The sequence below is a fragment of the Danio rerio genome, chromosome 8 (assembly GCF_052040795.2).
Source record: "Danio rerio strain M-AB ecotype USA chromosome 8, GRCz13ab, whole genome shotgun sequence".
In the NCBI taxonomy this organism is placed as follows: domain Eukaryota; kingdom Metazoa; phylum Chordata; class Actinopteri; order Cypriniformes; family Danionidae; genus Danio; species Danio rerio.
Window position 1 is genome coordinate 18,362,631 of NC_141028.1, and position 19,789 is coordinate 18,382,419.

Sequence of the window (19,789 nt, forward strand, 5' to 3'; positions counted from 1 at the left end):
TTTTCATATCAGTGTGATTTGTTGCGAAGCAAAAGCGTAAGACTGACTTGCAGAGGACGAGGGTGAAGTAATGTTCTGCTTCCTCCTTGTAACCCAAGTGTTTGAGACAGAGGCCCTTCAGCAAACTAACCACACACTGGTCATCTGTGGTGAACTCAGTCCCTGCAGGCAAGCACACACACACACATTTATGTTACACATTTAGAAATGAAAATAATCATGCTTTTAACAGTTCCTGGTCGACAGAAAAATAATCAGATCATTCATTAAAGGGTTAGTTCCCCAAAAATATAACAATTACGTTATTAATAACTCACCCTCATGTTGTTCCAATCCCCTTCGTTCATCTTTGGAACACTAAACAATATATCTTAGATAAAATTTGAGATCTCTCTCATCCTCCATAGACAGCAAGAATCCAGGAATGTCCAGAAAAGGAACCAATAACATTATCAGAACATTCTTTGCGACTTCAGTGCTTCAACTGTAATCCCACGAAGCTCAAGGACACTTGTGTGAACTACAAAAGTCAAAGTTGTTTTTACAGTTTGTTTGTTTTTTGGTGTACAAGTGTGTTCTTGGAGCTTTATATGATGACAGATCAGCCACTGAAGTCACATGGAATGTTTTGACAAAGCATTTGGATCCTTTTTAGGATTTTGAAAGTCTCACAACCCTTGTTGTCTATAAAAAGGGTCAAGGAGCTTTTAGATAATAAAATATCTTAACTTGTGTTTTGAAGATGAAAAAAGGTCTCAGTGGATTGGAAAGAAATGATGGTGAGTAAATAATACTAGCCTTTTATTTTACTAACCCTTTAATTGTATAATTTGGATAAACTATTATTTAAAAGAACTATTACATGTAGAATTAAGAAACCTGTGTTATTGGCGACAGCGCTGGCCACTAAGTGAACTGCAGGCAAACACTTTTTGCTCGTGTTTGCACTGTTGCACTAGGGCTATTTAATTCTAATCCGCTTGTTAAGTGGTGACGTGTTTGTGACGCATGTAATACTGTTTCCGGGTCCAAGCCGCCATTCATTTGAGTGGAGAAATCATTCGTTTATCATCACGTTTTATTCCCATCACACATTAAAGTTAATTTTACATAAAGTCATAGTGTACACAACAATCTCTGGGCTTGCTGCATAACAAATACCAAAAATTTTACAATTTATAAATAAAAAAAAATCTCTTTCTGGCCATCGGATATTAGGCATGGACATATGTCCTGCGATCGTCATTTTCGAAAGCATTAAATCGCTTTGTAAACGATTATAATTACCATTTCATGAGTCTCCCTATTCAGTTGAACAGAGCGCTTGGACCCAGAAGCCGCTTCGCGTGACGTCACACTTAACAAGCGGATTACTGCTTCTGGAATTTTTCCTCACTGCTGTTGCGATTCATTTTAAGGTCATTCTTCTTAAACCCTGTCAGCAATTCATAAGCTACAGAGATCAACGTCATTTAATGCATGTACAGAGCGCTAACATGGTGTGTCTAAAATGCATGTGCGCTAGTGTGCTGTTTATAGTCTATAGTAAACCATCCATAAGAATCATGGATATACATTAGATATCACATACGGGCCCAGAGCATGCGTCAATAATGCCGCCATATTTGTGCAGTGCTCCCAGGACTGAAGTCATTCAACCGCACTTAGTCAAGACCGGTTGCTAATCTGAACATGCTTGATTGTTATTGAGGATTATACAGTCACTTGCTGCACTGACTATAAGGCAAAGTAGCACCAATTTGCTAGCTTATGCTTTTGTTGAAGAAAATCAGCGCGAAAATGTGAGTTAAATAGGACAACAAGATGCTGGTGCCAGAAACTTGTATTATTGTTGGCTAATGATTCTTTCTTTGAAATGTAACTCATAAGGGTGCCCGATAACAGTGCCTGCACCTCAATGTCACACTTTCCACTCTAAATTACTGTATATTAAAACATTTAGATTTTATTTAGAATAAAAAGGTGTATAGCATGCACATTGAGACACAAGGATTTCAATGGTTTACACGAATCATTCATAACGGAGATTCATTCATCAACGAATCTCTTTCTCCATTAGAATGTATATATATATATATATATATATATATATATATATATATATATATATATATATATATATATATATATATATATATATATATATATATATATGTGTATATATCATTGCTTCGGATGGCCAGTCCACCACTGCACCTTGGTCCCACATTCATTTCAAAGGACTGCTAGCCTGTAGCAAAAGGGTGGCTCTATTGACGCATTCCTTCCAATTGACAGCAATAGCATAGGTGACATCTAATAGTAATAGAGTATGTATTTTAAAACTGGAAATGGTACGTACAAGGTTTAATAATGTGGTTCCTAGTTATTTGGTGAACTATTTTTAAATGGTGAGGCAACAGCATTCATACAGTACTAGGGGTTGGGATTTTAATATTTGTTTATTTAAAATTTAGAAGTCTAGTGGGGAAAATATGTTTTTATATACATGTGCAATCAATCAATCGATCAATCGATCAAGAAAATAAAAGACTTGAGGAGGTTCAAAAAAGCTATCAAAAGATGGTTGCTTGATGAGGATAATTAGTTTGCATGGTGGATGATGATGTTTTATTTGATATGTTACTTGATTGTGAATAGGACTGCAGCTGGAAGGCCATCCACTGCGTAAAATATATGCTGAATAAGTTGACGGTTCATTCCGCTGTGGCAACCCCTAATTAACAGAGGGACTAAGCCAAAAAGAAAAATGAATGAAAGAAGGAATGTATTTGAGAATTACTTTGTTTCTGTTTTAAAATGTGGAGGTACTTTTTATTTTATGCATCATCTGTATTTTGAAGCCATACTTTGCTTTATTTAACAGCGAGACCGCAATGGAAACAAGCCCAGGGCTTTGATGTGTTTTTATCCTCGACAATTTTTATTTCAAAATGTATGGGATATTTGTATTTTTGTACAGCTTGTCTAAAATCTGTCAAATAAAATTCAATTCAATCTAGAGTATATACCTCAGATTATTAGCAAGCAAAAGTCTAATTATAAATGAGCTTTTTAAACTGACATAAGTACATGAGGGAAGGATGATTCCCCTTTATAGAACTGACTCTTTATTCTAAATACCTAGAATTTGATGAATCGATTATTAGACTCCCAGCCCTTGTGCACAAATAATATAAAAAAAGTCAGAACATTATACAATTCCACAATAAATTCCCAGCTACACTTTTTGTCACTTTCCCTAATTTCTGTTTAACAGAGAGAAGACTTTTTTTCAACACATTTCTAAACATAATAGTTTTAATAACTCATTTCTAATAACTAATTAATTTTATCTTTGCCTAGATGACCGTAATTAATATTTGACCAGATATTTCTCAAGACACTTCTACACAGCTTAAAGTGGCTTAACTGGCTTGACTTAAAGGACTTAAAGGCTTAACTATGTTAATTAGGTTAACTAGGCAGGATAGAGTAATTAGGCAAGTTATTGTATAACGATGGTTTGTTCTGTAGACTATCGAAACAAAATATAGCTTAAAGAGGCTAATCATTTTGACCTCAAAATGTTTAACAAATTAAAAACTGCTTTTATTTCAGCCGAAATAAAACAAATAAGACTTTCCCTAGAAGAAAAAATATCAGACATAATGTGAAAATCTCCTTGCTCTGTTAAACATCATTTGGGAAATATTTTAAAAAGAAAAACATTTTAAAGAGGGTTTAATCATTCTGATTTCAACTGTAAGTGGTGCTGCATTTTGTGAGGTGGGAACTTACTTGGAGTTTGCTCAAGCGTCTGCTGGGCCTCATCCAATGTCTTCAGCATGCCCTCTGTCAGGTCCTTGTGCTTCCCGATCACAGTGTAGCCGTTCCAGATATACATCATCTCCTATCGTGCAAACATACCCACACAATGAGTGCAAATCGAATACTGTGTCTGCTCCAGGTGTTTCCCATTGTTTATTTTGCAAAGGGATTACAAAAATCAGGATGGTGTAATTCCTTATTCTTTGTTAATTAAAGTGGCGTTCACACAGGACATCTTGCATTTAAAAATAGAATAAGAAGCACAATGGAATAGAACAGGAAGTATGTTTATAGACATAGAACACCATCAGGTTTAACTCATCTGAACATTACTCTAAACAGATTGAGACACAACGGCCAGGGATGCAAGAACACTTCCTGTATGAACTATGTAAATAAGACAATATAAAAAAAACACACAGATTGCAGAATCTTTATAATAGTGAACACTGACCAGTGGAGGTGCAGGAAGAGAAATGACATTATCAGTATTATAGCGTCTGGCTTTTCTAATAGCAAACTTCTCTGTGGGCAGCGATTTCCCAGCAATTTTTTGCTTTAGACTGGGAACTTGCCTGTAAAGTGCAAAAAAAGGTCAGATTAGATATTAATAAAGTTCAATGCATGCATATCTAACGTCTATTTATATTAGCAAGAAGATGGGCTCCAATTGCATCCAATATATTAGGTTTTTGCAATGCTTGTTTGAACTGAATGACATTGCAGTTTAGGTTTACTGGTATACATTACAGTGCAGGTAAGCATTTTTTTTTATCTGACTTGATCTGATTTAAAGACTAGTGTTTAATCATGCGATTGCATCCTTAAAAACATCCAAAAAAGACTCAAACAAAAATGTACATGCTCACGCGCACCATTCCCTTGCCATTACCTAAACAAAGCCACTTCATTCTCCCCGAACGGCTGGCATTCCTCTCGACTCAGCATGCTGAGGTAAGCACCTTTCATATACGCATATGTGGCCTGAAGAAAAAGTGCGTGTGAGAGAAAAAAAAAAAAAAAAAAAAAGAGCAATGAGTTCCAAACTGCACGGTAAACACAAATACCCTGGTGGGAGATTAATTGTCCTCAACCACCATTCACATTACATCAGCAGAGCTTTTTAACTTACAGCAAAAGCTTCAACTCAATTCAAATATACATACTGATATAATTATTAGATACTAAAACTGACTATAAAATAAGTATATGTACAGTACTCAGCTTAAACGAGTAGACCCCATTTTAAAAATTATTATTTGTATCAATTTCTTAGTGAATTTAGGTCATATATTTTGATGCATTTAAACAAAACAGATTTATTAAACAGATAAATTCATTAAAATAATATTTTAGTCACTGAACATCTTTAGAAATAAACAACATAATACATTTATATTCATGCAAAATATTGCAAAAACAAATTATAAAGTGAATATTTTCAACAAAATTGTATTATTGTTTTGTTTCTCTTGAATTTTACTTATAAGTTTGTTAGATTTGCTCCTGATTTGGCTTATACTGACTAGTACTAAGTAATATTTAATGTGTGTGTGTTAGTGTGTGTGTGTGTGTGTGTGTGTGTGTGTATATATATATATATATATATATATATATATATATATATATATATATATATATATATATATATATATATATACACATTTGATATATATATATATATACAATCAAATACTAAAATGATTTATAAACGATCAATTTATTAAAAAGGCAGTTGAAAATTTGGCTGTCATTACAGGAATAGACTAGCGTTTATTATCTTATATTAAAAAGCAATATTAAATTATATTAAAATAGAAAAGAGTTATTTGAAATTAAATTCTAATCAAATTTTTTAAATTATTCCTATATTTTCTTGATAAACTACATGACATTTAGTGCAGAGTGTTTTCAATGCATAAAACTTATAGACTTCGGGCTCCAATAGTGTATCGTCCACTTTTAATTCTTTAATTCATATTTCAATTCAATTTCTACTTCATGTTTTCTAATTCAAAGATAAACTAATTATTCAATTCTGAATGGCGGGAACAGCCATTTTTTACACAAACAACCTCCAGTCAACCGTGTATTTCAGCCTTTCACCTTAGACCAGTTGTTTTCTTTACTGAGCAGGTCTGCGTAGAAGTAGGCCATCTTCCAGTGCCTTTTGTAGGTGAAGCACCACATCAGCTCCCAGTAACACATGTGATGGAACTGTTTCCAGTCCTGCTGAGCTTCACAACACTCCTCAAAACGCTTGATAGCCTTAAGAACAAGAACATGCATATGAACACACATGCATGCTGGCACAAGAATTACGCTTAAAGTATACTTAAATATAAGAAATAAAGTAATGTGTTGTTAATAATAACAACAATAATAATAAAATGTAAAAAACAATTTATAAAAAAATTGCAAGAATACTCAAACTCTTTATGCATTATATAATTACTTACAGCATCCAGATTTCCTTTAATTTCCTCTATTCGACCAGCGAAGAACAGGAAAATGGATCCCTGACAAGAACACATCAAATTTTATACAAATATTAAATTAATACTCCACTATTTTAGAACAATAAACTGCTCATTATATACAATAACATAATTTTCAGCTGAAGTTTCAAGAAGATTTTAATAATGTTTAAGGCTTTTCACTTTTTAAAGTGCTAATGTTTAAATGTTCTTAATGTACTAATTGTATTTTAAAGATGTCTAATTTTCTACAGTAGGTTTAAATACAAGTATAATATATAAAATAATATATACAGTATAATATATACTGCATATGTACTGTATATATCTTTTCATAATATAAATGCATGCATCAGCTCTTATCTTAGTGTCTGGAATAGTTCTTTAAGGAATTAGGACTCTCCAAAACCCCTCTTTTAAAAGATCCTACTCTGCTCTGATTGGTCAGAAGGGTTGTTGTGATTTCTCCTAATCATTCATAAGTTAATTTTTGCAGCACACAAAAAAAGGATGTCTTCTTAACCTGTCAACAACAGTGATTAAAATCTTCTAGGCCTCAATAATTAATACTAAATTAAAAAAAAAAAATGTTCACATACAGCCATTGTTGAACATAGACCATTTTTAATTGATGTAAACAAAAACAATGGTCCCAACACGTTTCCTGATTTACATTTTTAATTTCTATCACTTCCGAGAATCCAAAAAGAGCAACATATTGTTAAATAATATTATGATAGCGGTTTAATTAATTAATTAATTTACATTAATTTATGTTTGAATCGCCTCTTGTTACAGTTATGAAATAGTTTGAAAACATGCAGGAAATGATGCAAATCTTTTACAAACCTGCATGTGTTTGTGCAGAAATTAAGATTAGATTTACAGCATTTACTCCACTTATTGTGTACTTTTATTTCTGAAACCTTTATATTCTCAAACAAATATATCACACACTACTTGAAATTAAATATCCCTCAAAATATAGGAAAAAATGGTCAGATATGTACCTTCGGATACTTTTTCAGATAAGGCTGAAGCAGTTTTTCTGCATCTTCCACATCCCCCTCTCCAGTGCCTGAAGGACAAACAGATAAACCCAAGGAGAAACAAAACAACAGTGTTACATCTGATCTACCACTTATGAATTGAAAATACAATTCATGTGGGAACCAAAATGCAAATCCCAATCATATTTTCTGGGACTGATCTGTTATTAAAGACTTTAAGAAAGAAACACAGAATGCATTATAAAATGTCTTTAAATTTACAATATACTTTGATAGTATTTTTTTTATGGATGGATACCTCAGGAATTACTAACAATAGTTGTTTTTTTCAAATATAATCTGTTGGTGAATGTAAAAAAAAGTTACCATAAAAATGATGAACATGTGTGTGTGTGTATATATATATATATATATATATATATATATATATATATGCATATATATATGAGTATATATGTATTGAAATCACAACAAGCATTTATTAAAAAAAAAGAAAAGAAAAAAAAAAAGAGCGAGAGAGCAAATGACAGGATTTGTAAATCAGAAAATGGAATAATACACTTCATATGGAGGAAAATGGACCAATTATGCAACATCTCAGATTGTATTTTTAGTTCAAATTTGCATATAACTAAAAACCCCCAACATGTACATAGTTTTTTTTCCCAGTTAATTTGCTTTGCAGTTTTCTTTCCATTTTTGTATACTTTTATTTGTTCTCCATTCCTATGTATATAATATACCTGCATGTGCACATCTAAGAATGTAAAGTACATGTTGAGGAATGTATGCTAATACATATGTGTGCATTCCAGTATCTGACAAAAGTGTAACATTTTTTGAGAATAAAAATGAAAGAAATTACTTTTTAAAAAATGTAATTTATGAAATGTCTCCTCTTACCCAGAATGAAGCTCATGAAGGTGTGGTAGCAAAGCAACAACATGTTACACAGGAAAGACCTAAACGTGTGCTCAGAACAGCCCTCCTGGAGCTGCTCAAGACCAAACTCCTAAAACAAATACACAGAGGAGATCAGAATTAAACAACAGTTTCCTACATTTTGATGTCACATTTGAAGTAATCCTAACATAAGTGAAGAGAATTGAAAGAGAATTTAAGCATATCTCATGAGTTACATATATAAACACTGATCAAAATGAGTGAATAGACTCTTAAATTCCTTAATGATCTGATCTGACAAACCCCATTTAATCAGATTTTTCATGACGGTCGGCTTTTCCAAAGTGACTGAAGCAGGAAGTCAAAGGTATGAACCATTCAGCCAGAGCAAGAGAAACTGGTCATTTAAATCTGTAATTTCTAGAATACCTTATAATGTCTCTAACTCCCTAAACTCCCCTAAAAAATAAAGTAACAGTGGAAGAAACTGGAAGAGTACATATTAGCCCCTTTTCCACTATTAGGCCATGTGGTTCTGTTTGCTTACCCATTCCATGGCTATCTGGTCCAGTCAGCATGGAAACAGTTTCATTTTCCTCTGTGGTGCTGCTAAAGCAACTATTTGGAATGTACAAATGCGCCATTGGTTGCCTTGGTAATGTAAGTGTAATATAAACAGCGATATGATGATTTTCTACTTTGTTAAAAAACAATAAAATCAATAAATAAATGGCACTCTTCAGTAGAGTGGTGATGTTATACACACAATCAATGATCTAGTCCAGCATGGTTTAGCACAACTGTCAAACCATGCCTAGATTTCCAGACTGTGGTTCTAGAGAACTGAGTAATCATACCGTGCTATTCCAGGTTCATGTGGAAACACTACTGGAACTGTATCTGACTGGGGCAGCCATAGCCTAAGGGTTTAGAGTTGGTTTTGTAATCAAAAGTGACCATAAATTGTCTGTGGTGAGAGTGAATGACCCTTAAAGCCACAGCTGAGGTCAGTCACTTGAGCAAGGCACTGATTCCATAAATGCCTACTGCTTCAGGTGTGTGTTCATGGTGTGTGTGTGCACTTGGATGAGTAAAATGCAAAGCACATATTCTCACCACTCATGGCCACATGCCACATTGCAACGTTCACTTAGAAAGGTTCAGTAATCTTTCCTTATGCTAAATTCATTGCTGTTGTTTATTTTGTAAAACACTGGTCTACTAATATGATCAAGTGCCAACTAACATTTCATAAATGTTTTAAAATAAAATAAAATGAATATAAAGTGAAAGTAAATGTGTTCTCTAATTCAGATGTCCATTGTACAAAAAAAAACATTATAGTTCCCCCAAAATAAAAATCTCCTAACCATTTACTCTACTACGCAAACAGATGAAAAATGTGGAGGATGTTGAATTTCTGACAGAATTATTGTTATATATATATATAACACACAGAAATCATTCACACTTGTGTGCTTCCCTATACATTCACACAAGCATAAAACACTTTTATTACTCAGACAGATAGAAAGAAAAAATAACCAAACTCAGATACAATTTCATTTGTACACGCCAAATATGAGCAGAGCCAAACTAAGCTTAGTACAACACAATACTCACTTTGTTACCAGAAAAGCCCACAAATTCCAACAATCTGAGAGTCCGCGTTGGCAACAACGACAGCATCTGGGGAAAGCACAGGTGAGGGGTTGAGAAAACACAAGCCTTGTCCTCAGTGAACTTAATGCTAGGATTCATAAATGCTCTGGGTAAATTGTAAGACGCAAGAAAACATATGACAAAAATACACTTACCAGGTTAAAGGCCCCGATGCCGAGTTTAACACCTCCCTCAAAATGACCATGATTGTCACCTTGAACATAACCTGAGGATTTCAGGATCGTATGAAGCTCCCTTGCGTTAAAACACAAATTAAACACAAAATAAATAAACAAAGATATACTTCTATATAAACACACACACAAAACAGTTCTTCAGATGAATATAATGATAAAAATTCATGTAAACATAAAACTTACTATCATTAATCTAATTAATCTAATTTTAAAATAATAAGTAGCCGTAAATATTATCATTTTAAAAACTTGAAACTGTTACTATTATTAATAGTTTTTGATTCCTTTTAATTGAATAAGTAGCATTAAATATGATAGTTTTAATTACTGTATAGATACAACATTTACAGTTTTAGTTTTAGTGGCTTTAGTGCATTTCTCACAACACTATTTACATTTGCACAACAGTTAATGCATTTCTCAATACAATTAGCCATTTGTGCACATTAAAGTAGCAGTTTTACTCATTTCTTCCAACAAATTGTAAATGTTTTTAGACATGCATCGATTGCTTTCATACAACTCTCTGCTGTTTTATAACATTATCATTCGCTGACATCTCATGTCAGTCAAATAAACTAAACGTGTGAATGCTGTATAGTCATTCCATTTAAAACCAATAGTCCTCATATCATTACTCGAGTCATTACAAACAAAAATGTTGAACTAGTTGTCAAAATCTGTCAAGCTCTTTTTTTTTTCCTGAAAATGTCTTCTAAATTGTAGAATTTCATTAATGATTTACAGATCTGTGTGTGTTGTAGTTTCAGTTCCAATACGCACTGCAGTATTGTTTACAGTTGTGCACAGCTCTACTCAAAGGAAGCTTATGTTTGTTATAAATAAGGGTGTATTTGTTCTTTTGCACAATGCTATGAATAAATTAGAATTGCTGGGAGCAAAAGTAGTAAACATGTGAAACATACATTTTCAGTGTTATACTTGGCTACCTCACTAAATGCAGTGATGTCTAACTGTAGTGTGTTGTTTAATATACTGTACTGTTGTCAAATAGTATATAGTGCTGTCTTTTTTTGCATTTTCAGGAAGGTGTCACCAAAATCTGACTTTTTTGCTTTGGGAAAAAAAAAAAAAAAAAGAGTAAACTGTCATAATGAAAACATGACAAAGACCTATGACTTTATTCTTGTTCATAAACAATGGTGTCAGGACTTACATCTTGATGACACTGACACTTTCAGTGACACCAATACTTGCTTTTGAGAAATAACCTATCCATTTTGAGCAAGTGACACGCTTTTGCAGGGTATCAACTAGGTTTTGCAGTTTGTACTAATTGTTTAGAAAAATCCATTAACTGTTGTGCAAATGTAAATAGTGTTGTGAGAAATGCACCAAAGCCACTGAGAAAAGCTGTAGTTTGTATATTATTGCATTATATTATATGTAACATAAAGAGATAGACAGACAGACAGGGACAGAATATTTTTATGTAATTAATATAATATATAATGAATCATGGATATAAATGTTTAATATTTCAATTATAAAACAAGTATTCCCATAAAATGAGTCAAGCAACATCTTTCACAATGTCGAAATCAGTAAATAAAATATATAGCTCTTACACTATTATTCGGAATACCATCATACTAATATTTTTACCTATTTTATTTTTAAAAAATGCTATTTTTAAAATATATTTCACAATAACAACACAGCTGTAATTTGTAATTAAATCTTACTTGTATATTTGATAGCTGTTTCTCACTTTCATTCCTCCCTTTATGAAGCTGATCATATTTTCATCCTTAAGAAAAACATAGTTAAAAGTATATCCTATTGTCTACAAAAATGTTTCATTCACATAATTGACTACAGGCCAAATCCAGAAGTAAAAGTGAATGTACCACTATGACAGACCTGAAGGAAAGTGAGTGCTGCTCTCTGGAGGAGGCATTCGGCATAGCACACTTCAGCATGAAGCTCCTCTGTACACACACATAATGCTTTTACAGTCTCTACGTCACAGACACACAGCCTTTTCAAAAAAACATGATCTGGTCATCATGGATAGAGGAAGTGATTGCAAAAACAGCGGCATCATATTAAAGGAATAATTTTTAAAGGGACAGTTAACCCAAAAAATTAAACCTCATCTTTTGCGCTCCCTCCACTTATTCCAAATCTATGCAAGCTCACTTTTCTTGCTGAAGATAAAACACTTAAAAAAGACTTTTGCTGCTTGTTTAAACTACTTATGGGGAGACAACTTATTTATTCTATGTTCAATTTATATAAATTTGTAAAACGATCAAGTTAAATTAATCCATTCGTGTTGGGACAACATGCAGAAATCATGTGAAACCTACAATGTTTTACATTGAAGAAGATATTTTGAAGAAAGTTGGAACCAGCAGCCATTTATTTATTATTGTTTATTTATTTATTACAGTCACAGATAACTGGTTACCTGTTTCTAACATTCTTCAAAACATCATCTTTTGTGTTAAAACAGAAAAAATAAACACTAAAAGCTGAGAATGAAAAAAAAAAGGAGATTATCGTTTTATTTTTGGGTGAATTATCTTTTTAAATAGCAACCAGTCATTTAGAGAAATATGAATATAACAGGCACCAACCTTCTGTGAAGTTTTTGCTGTTGAATGAAGACTTTTTGCGGTATCTGTAATAATACACACATCCTTATCAGTCTTGTCGTAAAAGAACACAATGATGCCTCAGTAGTGGTTACTAGGTAACACACACTGTTGGCACAGTTGATTGAGGCTGGTCTTGAGTTCTCTATTACAGTCTCAGTGTGTAAAAGCTGGATACACTACAGCAGACAAACTTGCAGTCGACCCAATAGCAAAAAGCCCAGCTTGATTCATTGTATCCCTGAGGCCACATAAATAGAGCAGTTAGATCAGAGGAAGAGACAATGGCTGTCTGGTTTCTGTCTGCCCCTGAGGGACTAACAAGAATTATTCTGTTTCTCCATTTGAAACTCTCCTCTTTCTTGGAAACACTTTACGATGGTCATATATTATATATTATATATATATATATATATATATATATATATATATATATATATATATATATATATATATATATATATATATATATATATATATATATATATATATATATATATATATATATATATATATATATATATATATTATATATAAGTTAAACATATATTTGTTACAAATAAATTATATAAATATTTTCATATTAGTCAATAATATTACTGAAATGCATTTAAAAACTGAATATATTTACTTTTACACACATTTACACAAGTAAATAAAAAGAATCATTGATGGGCTGAAAATCTGTGGAATTCTGCGTGCAGATTTCGTGTGGGCCTACCCATGAGGGAGGGGCTTCATAGAAAAAATAAAAATCAACAGACCAAAAAGGTGTCAAATAAGTGAAAACTAATGCAATTTAAATAAACAGGAAAACAAAAACAAAGAATGAATTGATTGGAAACACAATTGAGTAAAATAATTGATCCCTTTTTTAAGGTTTGGAGTATATCTCCTCTAACTTATACTCCTCTAACTTATCCACTCTCCTCTAACTTATACTCATCACAATCACTGCACTATTTAACATTTGCACATTTAAAATTTGCACATATTAATTGCACTAATTCACTTATTTGAACTGTACATACCCACTGCACATGGGCATTTGTAATGATGTACACACCCACTGTGCATATAAACTTGTAATTATGTTTATCTATCTGCACACTTCTGATTATTAATAGCAACCTGTACATATATTCATGTATTGTAAATCTCTGTTAATAGCTAATACAACCTGTATATAATGTTCAGAGTACATTCATCTATAAATATCACCCTAGTTTATCTATACGTAACTGCACTTTATAACTTATACCTGTATCCTGCACTTGCTGCTATTGCACTGCTGGTTAGACCTAAACTGCATTTCATTGCATTGTACTTGTACATATGTAATGACAATAAACTTTAATCTAATCTAATATACTAGTAATACAACAAATCTACCTGATTGGACCAGTTAGGATCAAAGCAGTGATGTATATACAGTACATATTGTCCCTGAACTGGCTTTCTGTCCTGCACACTGTAATAAAAAGCTGAAGAGCAGCTATGAGTTTTGCGTGATCAGCTGACAGTGACGTTACAGAGCCACAGGGCCTGAATGACGTGGCAGAGTCACAGAGGGTGTGTGTGTGTGTGTGTGTGTGTGTGTGTGTGTGTGTGTGAGGGAAAAGACCAGACTGTCACACCCCTTCAACACAGTGTGTCGTGGGTCTCTGAAATTCCTCTGCCATCTGGGATGTGGTGACAGCCACGGCTAAATTCTGGCATTACGTCACTAATACAAATGACATAACCAAGAGGAATGCAAAAATGGTTCATGAATACTAGGAGTAGTGATTTGGTCTTAAAAAGGAATAAAAGCTCTGTATAGATATATAATAGTATGGTACTGTATGTAATAAACTCAAGACACAGGAGGTGAATAGGGTAAAACAAATATCACCAGGACTTGACATTAACTTTTTTGATCACCAGCCACTGTGGCTAGTAGTTTTCCAACATTACTAGCCACTAGCCATTTTCACTAGCCACAATTTTGTTGTTTGGAAAATATATTTTATATGAATAAATGTGACTGACATGCTAAGATCACTTGATTTAGATGTTGTGTTATGGCCACATGCCTCCTCATTTATTTCACTGTTTGTGTGTGTTGTGTATGAGCTTGCTCACTGTGCATGAGCAAATGGGTTGCGTCGCATGGCAATTAGTTTTTATTTCACATGACTTTTTTAGGGCTCAAAATTAAGGATTTACCAAATGTATCTTTGACCACACCAAAAAGAAAGAAATAACTATTTCTTAGCCACACATTTTAAATGTGTCAAAACAAGCAAAATACAGCTGCATACATGCACTTTTTATTCAACAAAACTTTTTTTTTTTAATTGACATTTAAAAAGATCTAGTGTCATGTATCTACAATGAGCACAGTAATATGTCCTGACTAAAGGTCCCAGATCAGCAGTTACTACACATAAATGAGAAGTTATTAATAGTTATTTATATCTCATTTTAAAGCAATGTTATTGTAAAGGATGATAATTAAACTATTAACAAAATAACTGTAAGCAAAAGAAAGCAGGTAAAAAAACATAACATGTGTGAAAATGAAAGGATTATCACGTGTCTGACAATAATTAGAACCAAAGCAGTGGCTGCTGCTTAAAAAAAAGGATATATATATATATATATATATATATATATATATATATATATATATATATATATATATATATATATACATACATACATACATACATACATACATACATACACATATATATATATACATACACACACACACACACACACACACACACACACACACACACACACACACACACACACACACACACACACACACACACACACACACACACACACACACACACACACACACACACACACACACACACACACACACACACACACACACACACACAAACACACACATACACATATATATACATATATATATATATACACACAGTTAAAGTCAGAATTATTAGCCCCCTTCAAATTTTTTTCTTCTTTTTTAAATATATTCCAAATGGTGTTTAACAGAGCAAAAAAAATTTCACAGTATGTCTGATAATATTTTTTCTTCTGGAAAAAGTCTTATTTGTTTAATTTCGACTAGAATAAAAGCAGTTTTTAACTTTTAAAACACCATTTTAGGGACAAAATTATTAGCCCCTTTATGCTATATTTTTTCTCGATAACCTACAGAACAAACCATTTTTATACAATAACTTGCCTAATTACCCTAACCTGCCTAGTTACCCTAATAAACCTAGTTAAGCCTTTAAATGTCCATTTAAGCTGTATAGAAGTGTCTTAAAAAAGACAAGAAAAGTAAAATATTATTTACTGTCATCATGGTAAAAAAAAAATAAAACCATTATAAGAAATGAGTTATTAAAACTATTATGTTTAGAAATGTGTTGGAAAAAAAATAAAAAAAAGAAATTGGAGAAAAATAAACAAGCGGTCTAATAATTCAGGGGGCTAATAATTCTGACTTCAACCGTGTATATATATATATATATATATATATATATATATATATATATATATATATATATATATATATATATATATATATATATACTAGGGATGGGAAGATTAACCGATATGTATCGATACGCGGTCATGCGCGTGCACGATGCGAGTGCATCGGTTGAGCAGCAGAGGATGAATGAAATTTTGGAAGCAAATCGAGATACATCGGTTTTTGCGAGATGCATCGATTTTTCCGAGATACAGCTTATATTTTTAATATAGAATGTATTTTTTATTTATTAAAAAGTGTTGTCAACCTGTTTTTGGCGCATAATTTAATCGACCTACATAAAGTAAGCCTTAGCAACGGATTTGCGGATGTGCACACACTACAACTCAGTGTATCAGGTGTGCGGATGAAGCTAGTGGAGCGCCCTCAGAAAGTGCGAGAAGCAAAACAAACATTTTATTCCCCACTGAGTTTTAAATCTAAAGTATGGCAAGCAACATTATGGATTTAAGGATGGACGACATGACAGGACAGATGCAATTTGCAAAATGTGCCGCGCATCTGTAAAATACGCGGGCAGTACGACTAATCTGAAATCTCACTTGAAGCAGCGCCACGGTGTTGTTGTGAAAGCATCTTCCAGTCTGCATCCCCGGCTTTCGCACTGCTTCAACCAGCTCCAAAAGTGGTGAGAAAAGCATTGCAAGTTTTTTTTCCGTGCGCAACAGTTCTGCTCGCTCTACGCCAATAACGAATGCTATTGCATTGTTCATCTGCAAAGATATTCAGCCTAGTGTCACGGAGAACGAAGGTTTTAAACACCTCCTCCTGTTAATTTTTATTTAATTATAATAATAATAATATTAATAATAATAATGATAAAAATAATTGGGTGTCACGGTGGCACAGTGGGTAGTTTGACCACCTCACAGCAAGAAGATTGCTGGTTTGTTATATTTTTATTAGCCTGTTGTTTACAGTGACAGTGATGTTTCAAAGCAACATAACACTGCTAGTTCACCACCTTAAGTTTTGAATAATCAGTGGCAAAATATATCTTTGTAAAACTTGTTTTCATAGTTGAAAAGTTAAATCACAATTCTTGTTGTGCAATGCTAAATTTATTTATGTTGAAAGAGTGCAAATATATACATATTTTTTTAATATATATTGCACTTATACATTCTGTTCATCTTGAAAATACTTAAATAATATGTGCTATATGTTCTAAAATGGCCCTCTACTGTAAACTGACACTCTGGCTCTGAGAGAAAAGCCAGTTTGTAAAAAAAGTCTTGGTTTTGCTTGGTTTATAAATAATCAAACTCATTCAATGGCACGGCATCCTCTTTCACATCATCTCATAAACTTGATCTAATTAGTTAGTGCTGAAATATCGCATCATATCGTGATATGGGTGTGAATCGTATCGTGTTGCATCGCAATATGTCACAAATGTATCGCTAATATATCGGATCGTATTCTTTGTATCGAGATGCGTATCGGATCGGCATTATAGCTTAGATGCCCAACCCTAATATATACACACACACACACACATATCTTTTTTTCCTCTCAATCTTGAGCTCTTAAAAGCAGCAGGACTGTGGGTACACAAGCATCGATTTTTGTCTGGTCTATTTCATTGAGAACCGATCGCACCTGTGTGCGCGAGTAATCATCCTCTCATAAGGTATTCACCTGATTTTGCTTGCCCGAACACAGTTATTTTTGTCAGTCGTGCTGCTTCTTAATTCTAAGATCACATTTGCATGCACACTGGGCCATCCTTATTGTCGAGCCCTGTTTTAAGAAAACTAAAATGTAAAAATAATTTTCAACCAGCCAAAGTGGCTAGTGGGAGCGGCTGTCTTACCCGCCAGAGCTGAAATCTACCCGCATATGGCAGGTTGACGGATGTTAATGTAAAGCCCTGAATATCACCCACGATACAGATAGGATTTGGGGAATCTATTATTAGAACATAAAACAAATAAAGGTTCTCACTTTATATAAGTTTTTGCATTGTATTTATATATTTTCTCATTATTATAATTATTATAATCATAATATTTACATATTATCTCCATGTGATTACATCTAAAATTAAAGCATGAAATTACATTTGTAATTACACTGTTTACCAATCCCTTACACCTTAAACCACCTTTAAATCTACACATAACCTTAACCATTTCCCACTTTAATAGCACCATACATGTTGTACAATGCAATATGAACACAGTGAGTTCATTGCACCTACAGTAGTAGTATCTCGTAGCTAAGAAGTCTACTTAATATAAAGTGGGACTAAATATGTAGATATAAATAAAACTGTAACGTTTTGTGTATATTACACCGCGTCCCAACTACACTCGACGTGATGCTGTCAGGATTAGCTCACTTGGTTTGGGACTTGTAAAGCTGCACATCGAAAAATAAGCTCTTTAGTGTTTAGACTTTCAGCAGTGAACATTAAACCACATTTGACTGAACTTCAACTCTGAAAACTGGACTGACGCAGTTTCAATTTACTAAAACTTTTATGTTGAGCTCCATTGACACGTTCTACATTGTAAAAGTGCTGTCGAATTGAATTGTGTGCTGCAACGTGATAAAAGCCGTCTTTTCCTAACCTACTTTAAAAGCAATGTGCAAAGTTTCTGTTTTAGAAACAGCTTCTATTTCTGTGACGTCATTTTTGAACAATAGCCTAAACTACTATGATTACCTCAGGTACTGATTATGGGCTTTATTCATTGTACCATTGTAAGTTTGAATACCATATGATGTGACATTTAAGCTATGCTAAACTATTTTCAGTAAATAGTTAACTTGAGATCTTGAAAATAAAATTTTAGCAAACACAGTTTAAACAAAAATGCCTCAACTGTCTGTGACTTTGAAGTACTTTTAAAAATGGTATTAATGTTTAATAATTATAAATTAGTTTATAAAACTGCCCATTTCATACTTCTAAATGACTAGTATTTAAATGTGTCTGTCATGTTGAATCTGATATGGACAGTTAAATTACATGCTGCTTGAAACTTGTTGCAGCAAGGGTGCAATAACAAACGTTAAATCACAGAAAATTACCAGAAATTTAAATTTAAGGACATTACTGTAATTTAAAGTTTGTTATTTTACAGTAAATGCCTGTTATTTAAGGACTATTAGCTAGCTGCTGGAGAAAAACGTAAAAATAACAGATTTTTTTACAGTGTAGAGATTTATGGCTCAGGGCAGTAGAAAGTTTGAAAAAAAAAAAAAAAAAAATATATATATATATATATATATATACATACATACATACATACATATATATATACACATACATACATACATATATATATATATATATACATACATACATACATACATACATACATACATATATATATATATATATATATATATATACACATTTTATTAATTAATTAATTAATCTATTTTTATTATTTTTTTTTTACTAATTTATTTATTATTTTTCAGCTGGTTTATTTATTTATCTGTGCCCTGATTCATCTTTGTGTACCTATTGAGGGCCTCAGAAAATAGGGAGAGGTGGGAGATGGGAGGGATGGTGCTAAGAAGGGGTTAGAAAAATGTAAGTTTGATT

At 32.8% G+C, this 19,789-nt stretch overlaps 1 protein-coding gene across 6 annotated transcripts in view; it reads right to left on the bottom strand.

Annotated features, from left to right (window-relative positions):
* The window catches only part of ttc39a (tetratricopeptide repeat domain 39A), a 52,010-nt gene that overhangs the window by 7,573 nt on the left and 24,648 nt on the right, over window positions 1–19,789 (bottom strand). For all 6 annotated transcript variants that reach the window (XR_015497748.1, XM_087264440.1, XM_087264439.1 and 3 more), the window contains 13 exons: window positions 12,684–12,727; window positions 11,965–12,032; window positions 11,787–11,851; window positions 10,039–10,138; window positions 9,845–9,910; window positions 8,222–8,330; window positions 7,319–7,386; window positions 6,291–6,350; window positions 5,938–6,099; window positions 4,724–4,815; window positions 4,286–4,406; window positions 3,802–3,913; window positions 48–162 (listed from right to left, as the gene is read on the bottom strand). Coding sequence is in view for 5 of the 6 variants with exons in the window: in XM_087264440.1 (XP_087120566.1) it covers window positions 48–162; window positions 3,802–3,913; window positions 4,286–4,406; window positions 4,724–4,815; window positions 5,938–6,099; window positions 6,291–6,350; window positions 7,319–7,386; window positions 8,222–8,330; window positions 9,845–9,910; window positions 10,039–10,138; window positions 11,787–11,851; window positions 11,965–12,032; window positions 12,684–12,727 (1,182 nt within the window). In the remaining variant the exon portion in view is untranslated. The remainder of the gene's footprint in view (window positions 1–47; window positions 163–3,801; window positions 3,914–4,285; window positions 4,407–4,723; window positions 4,816–5,937; window positions 6,100–6,290; window positions 6,351–7,318; window positions 7,387–8,221; window positions 8,331–9,844; window positions 9,911–10,038; window positions 10,139–11,786; window positions 11,852–11,964; window positions 12,033–12,683; window positions 12,728–19,789) is intronic.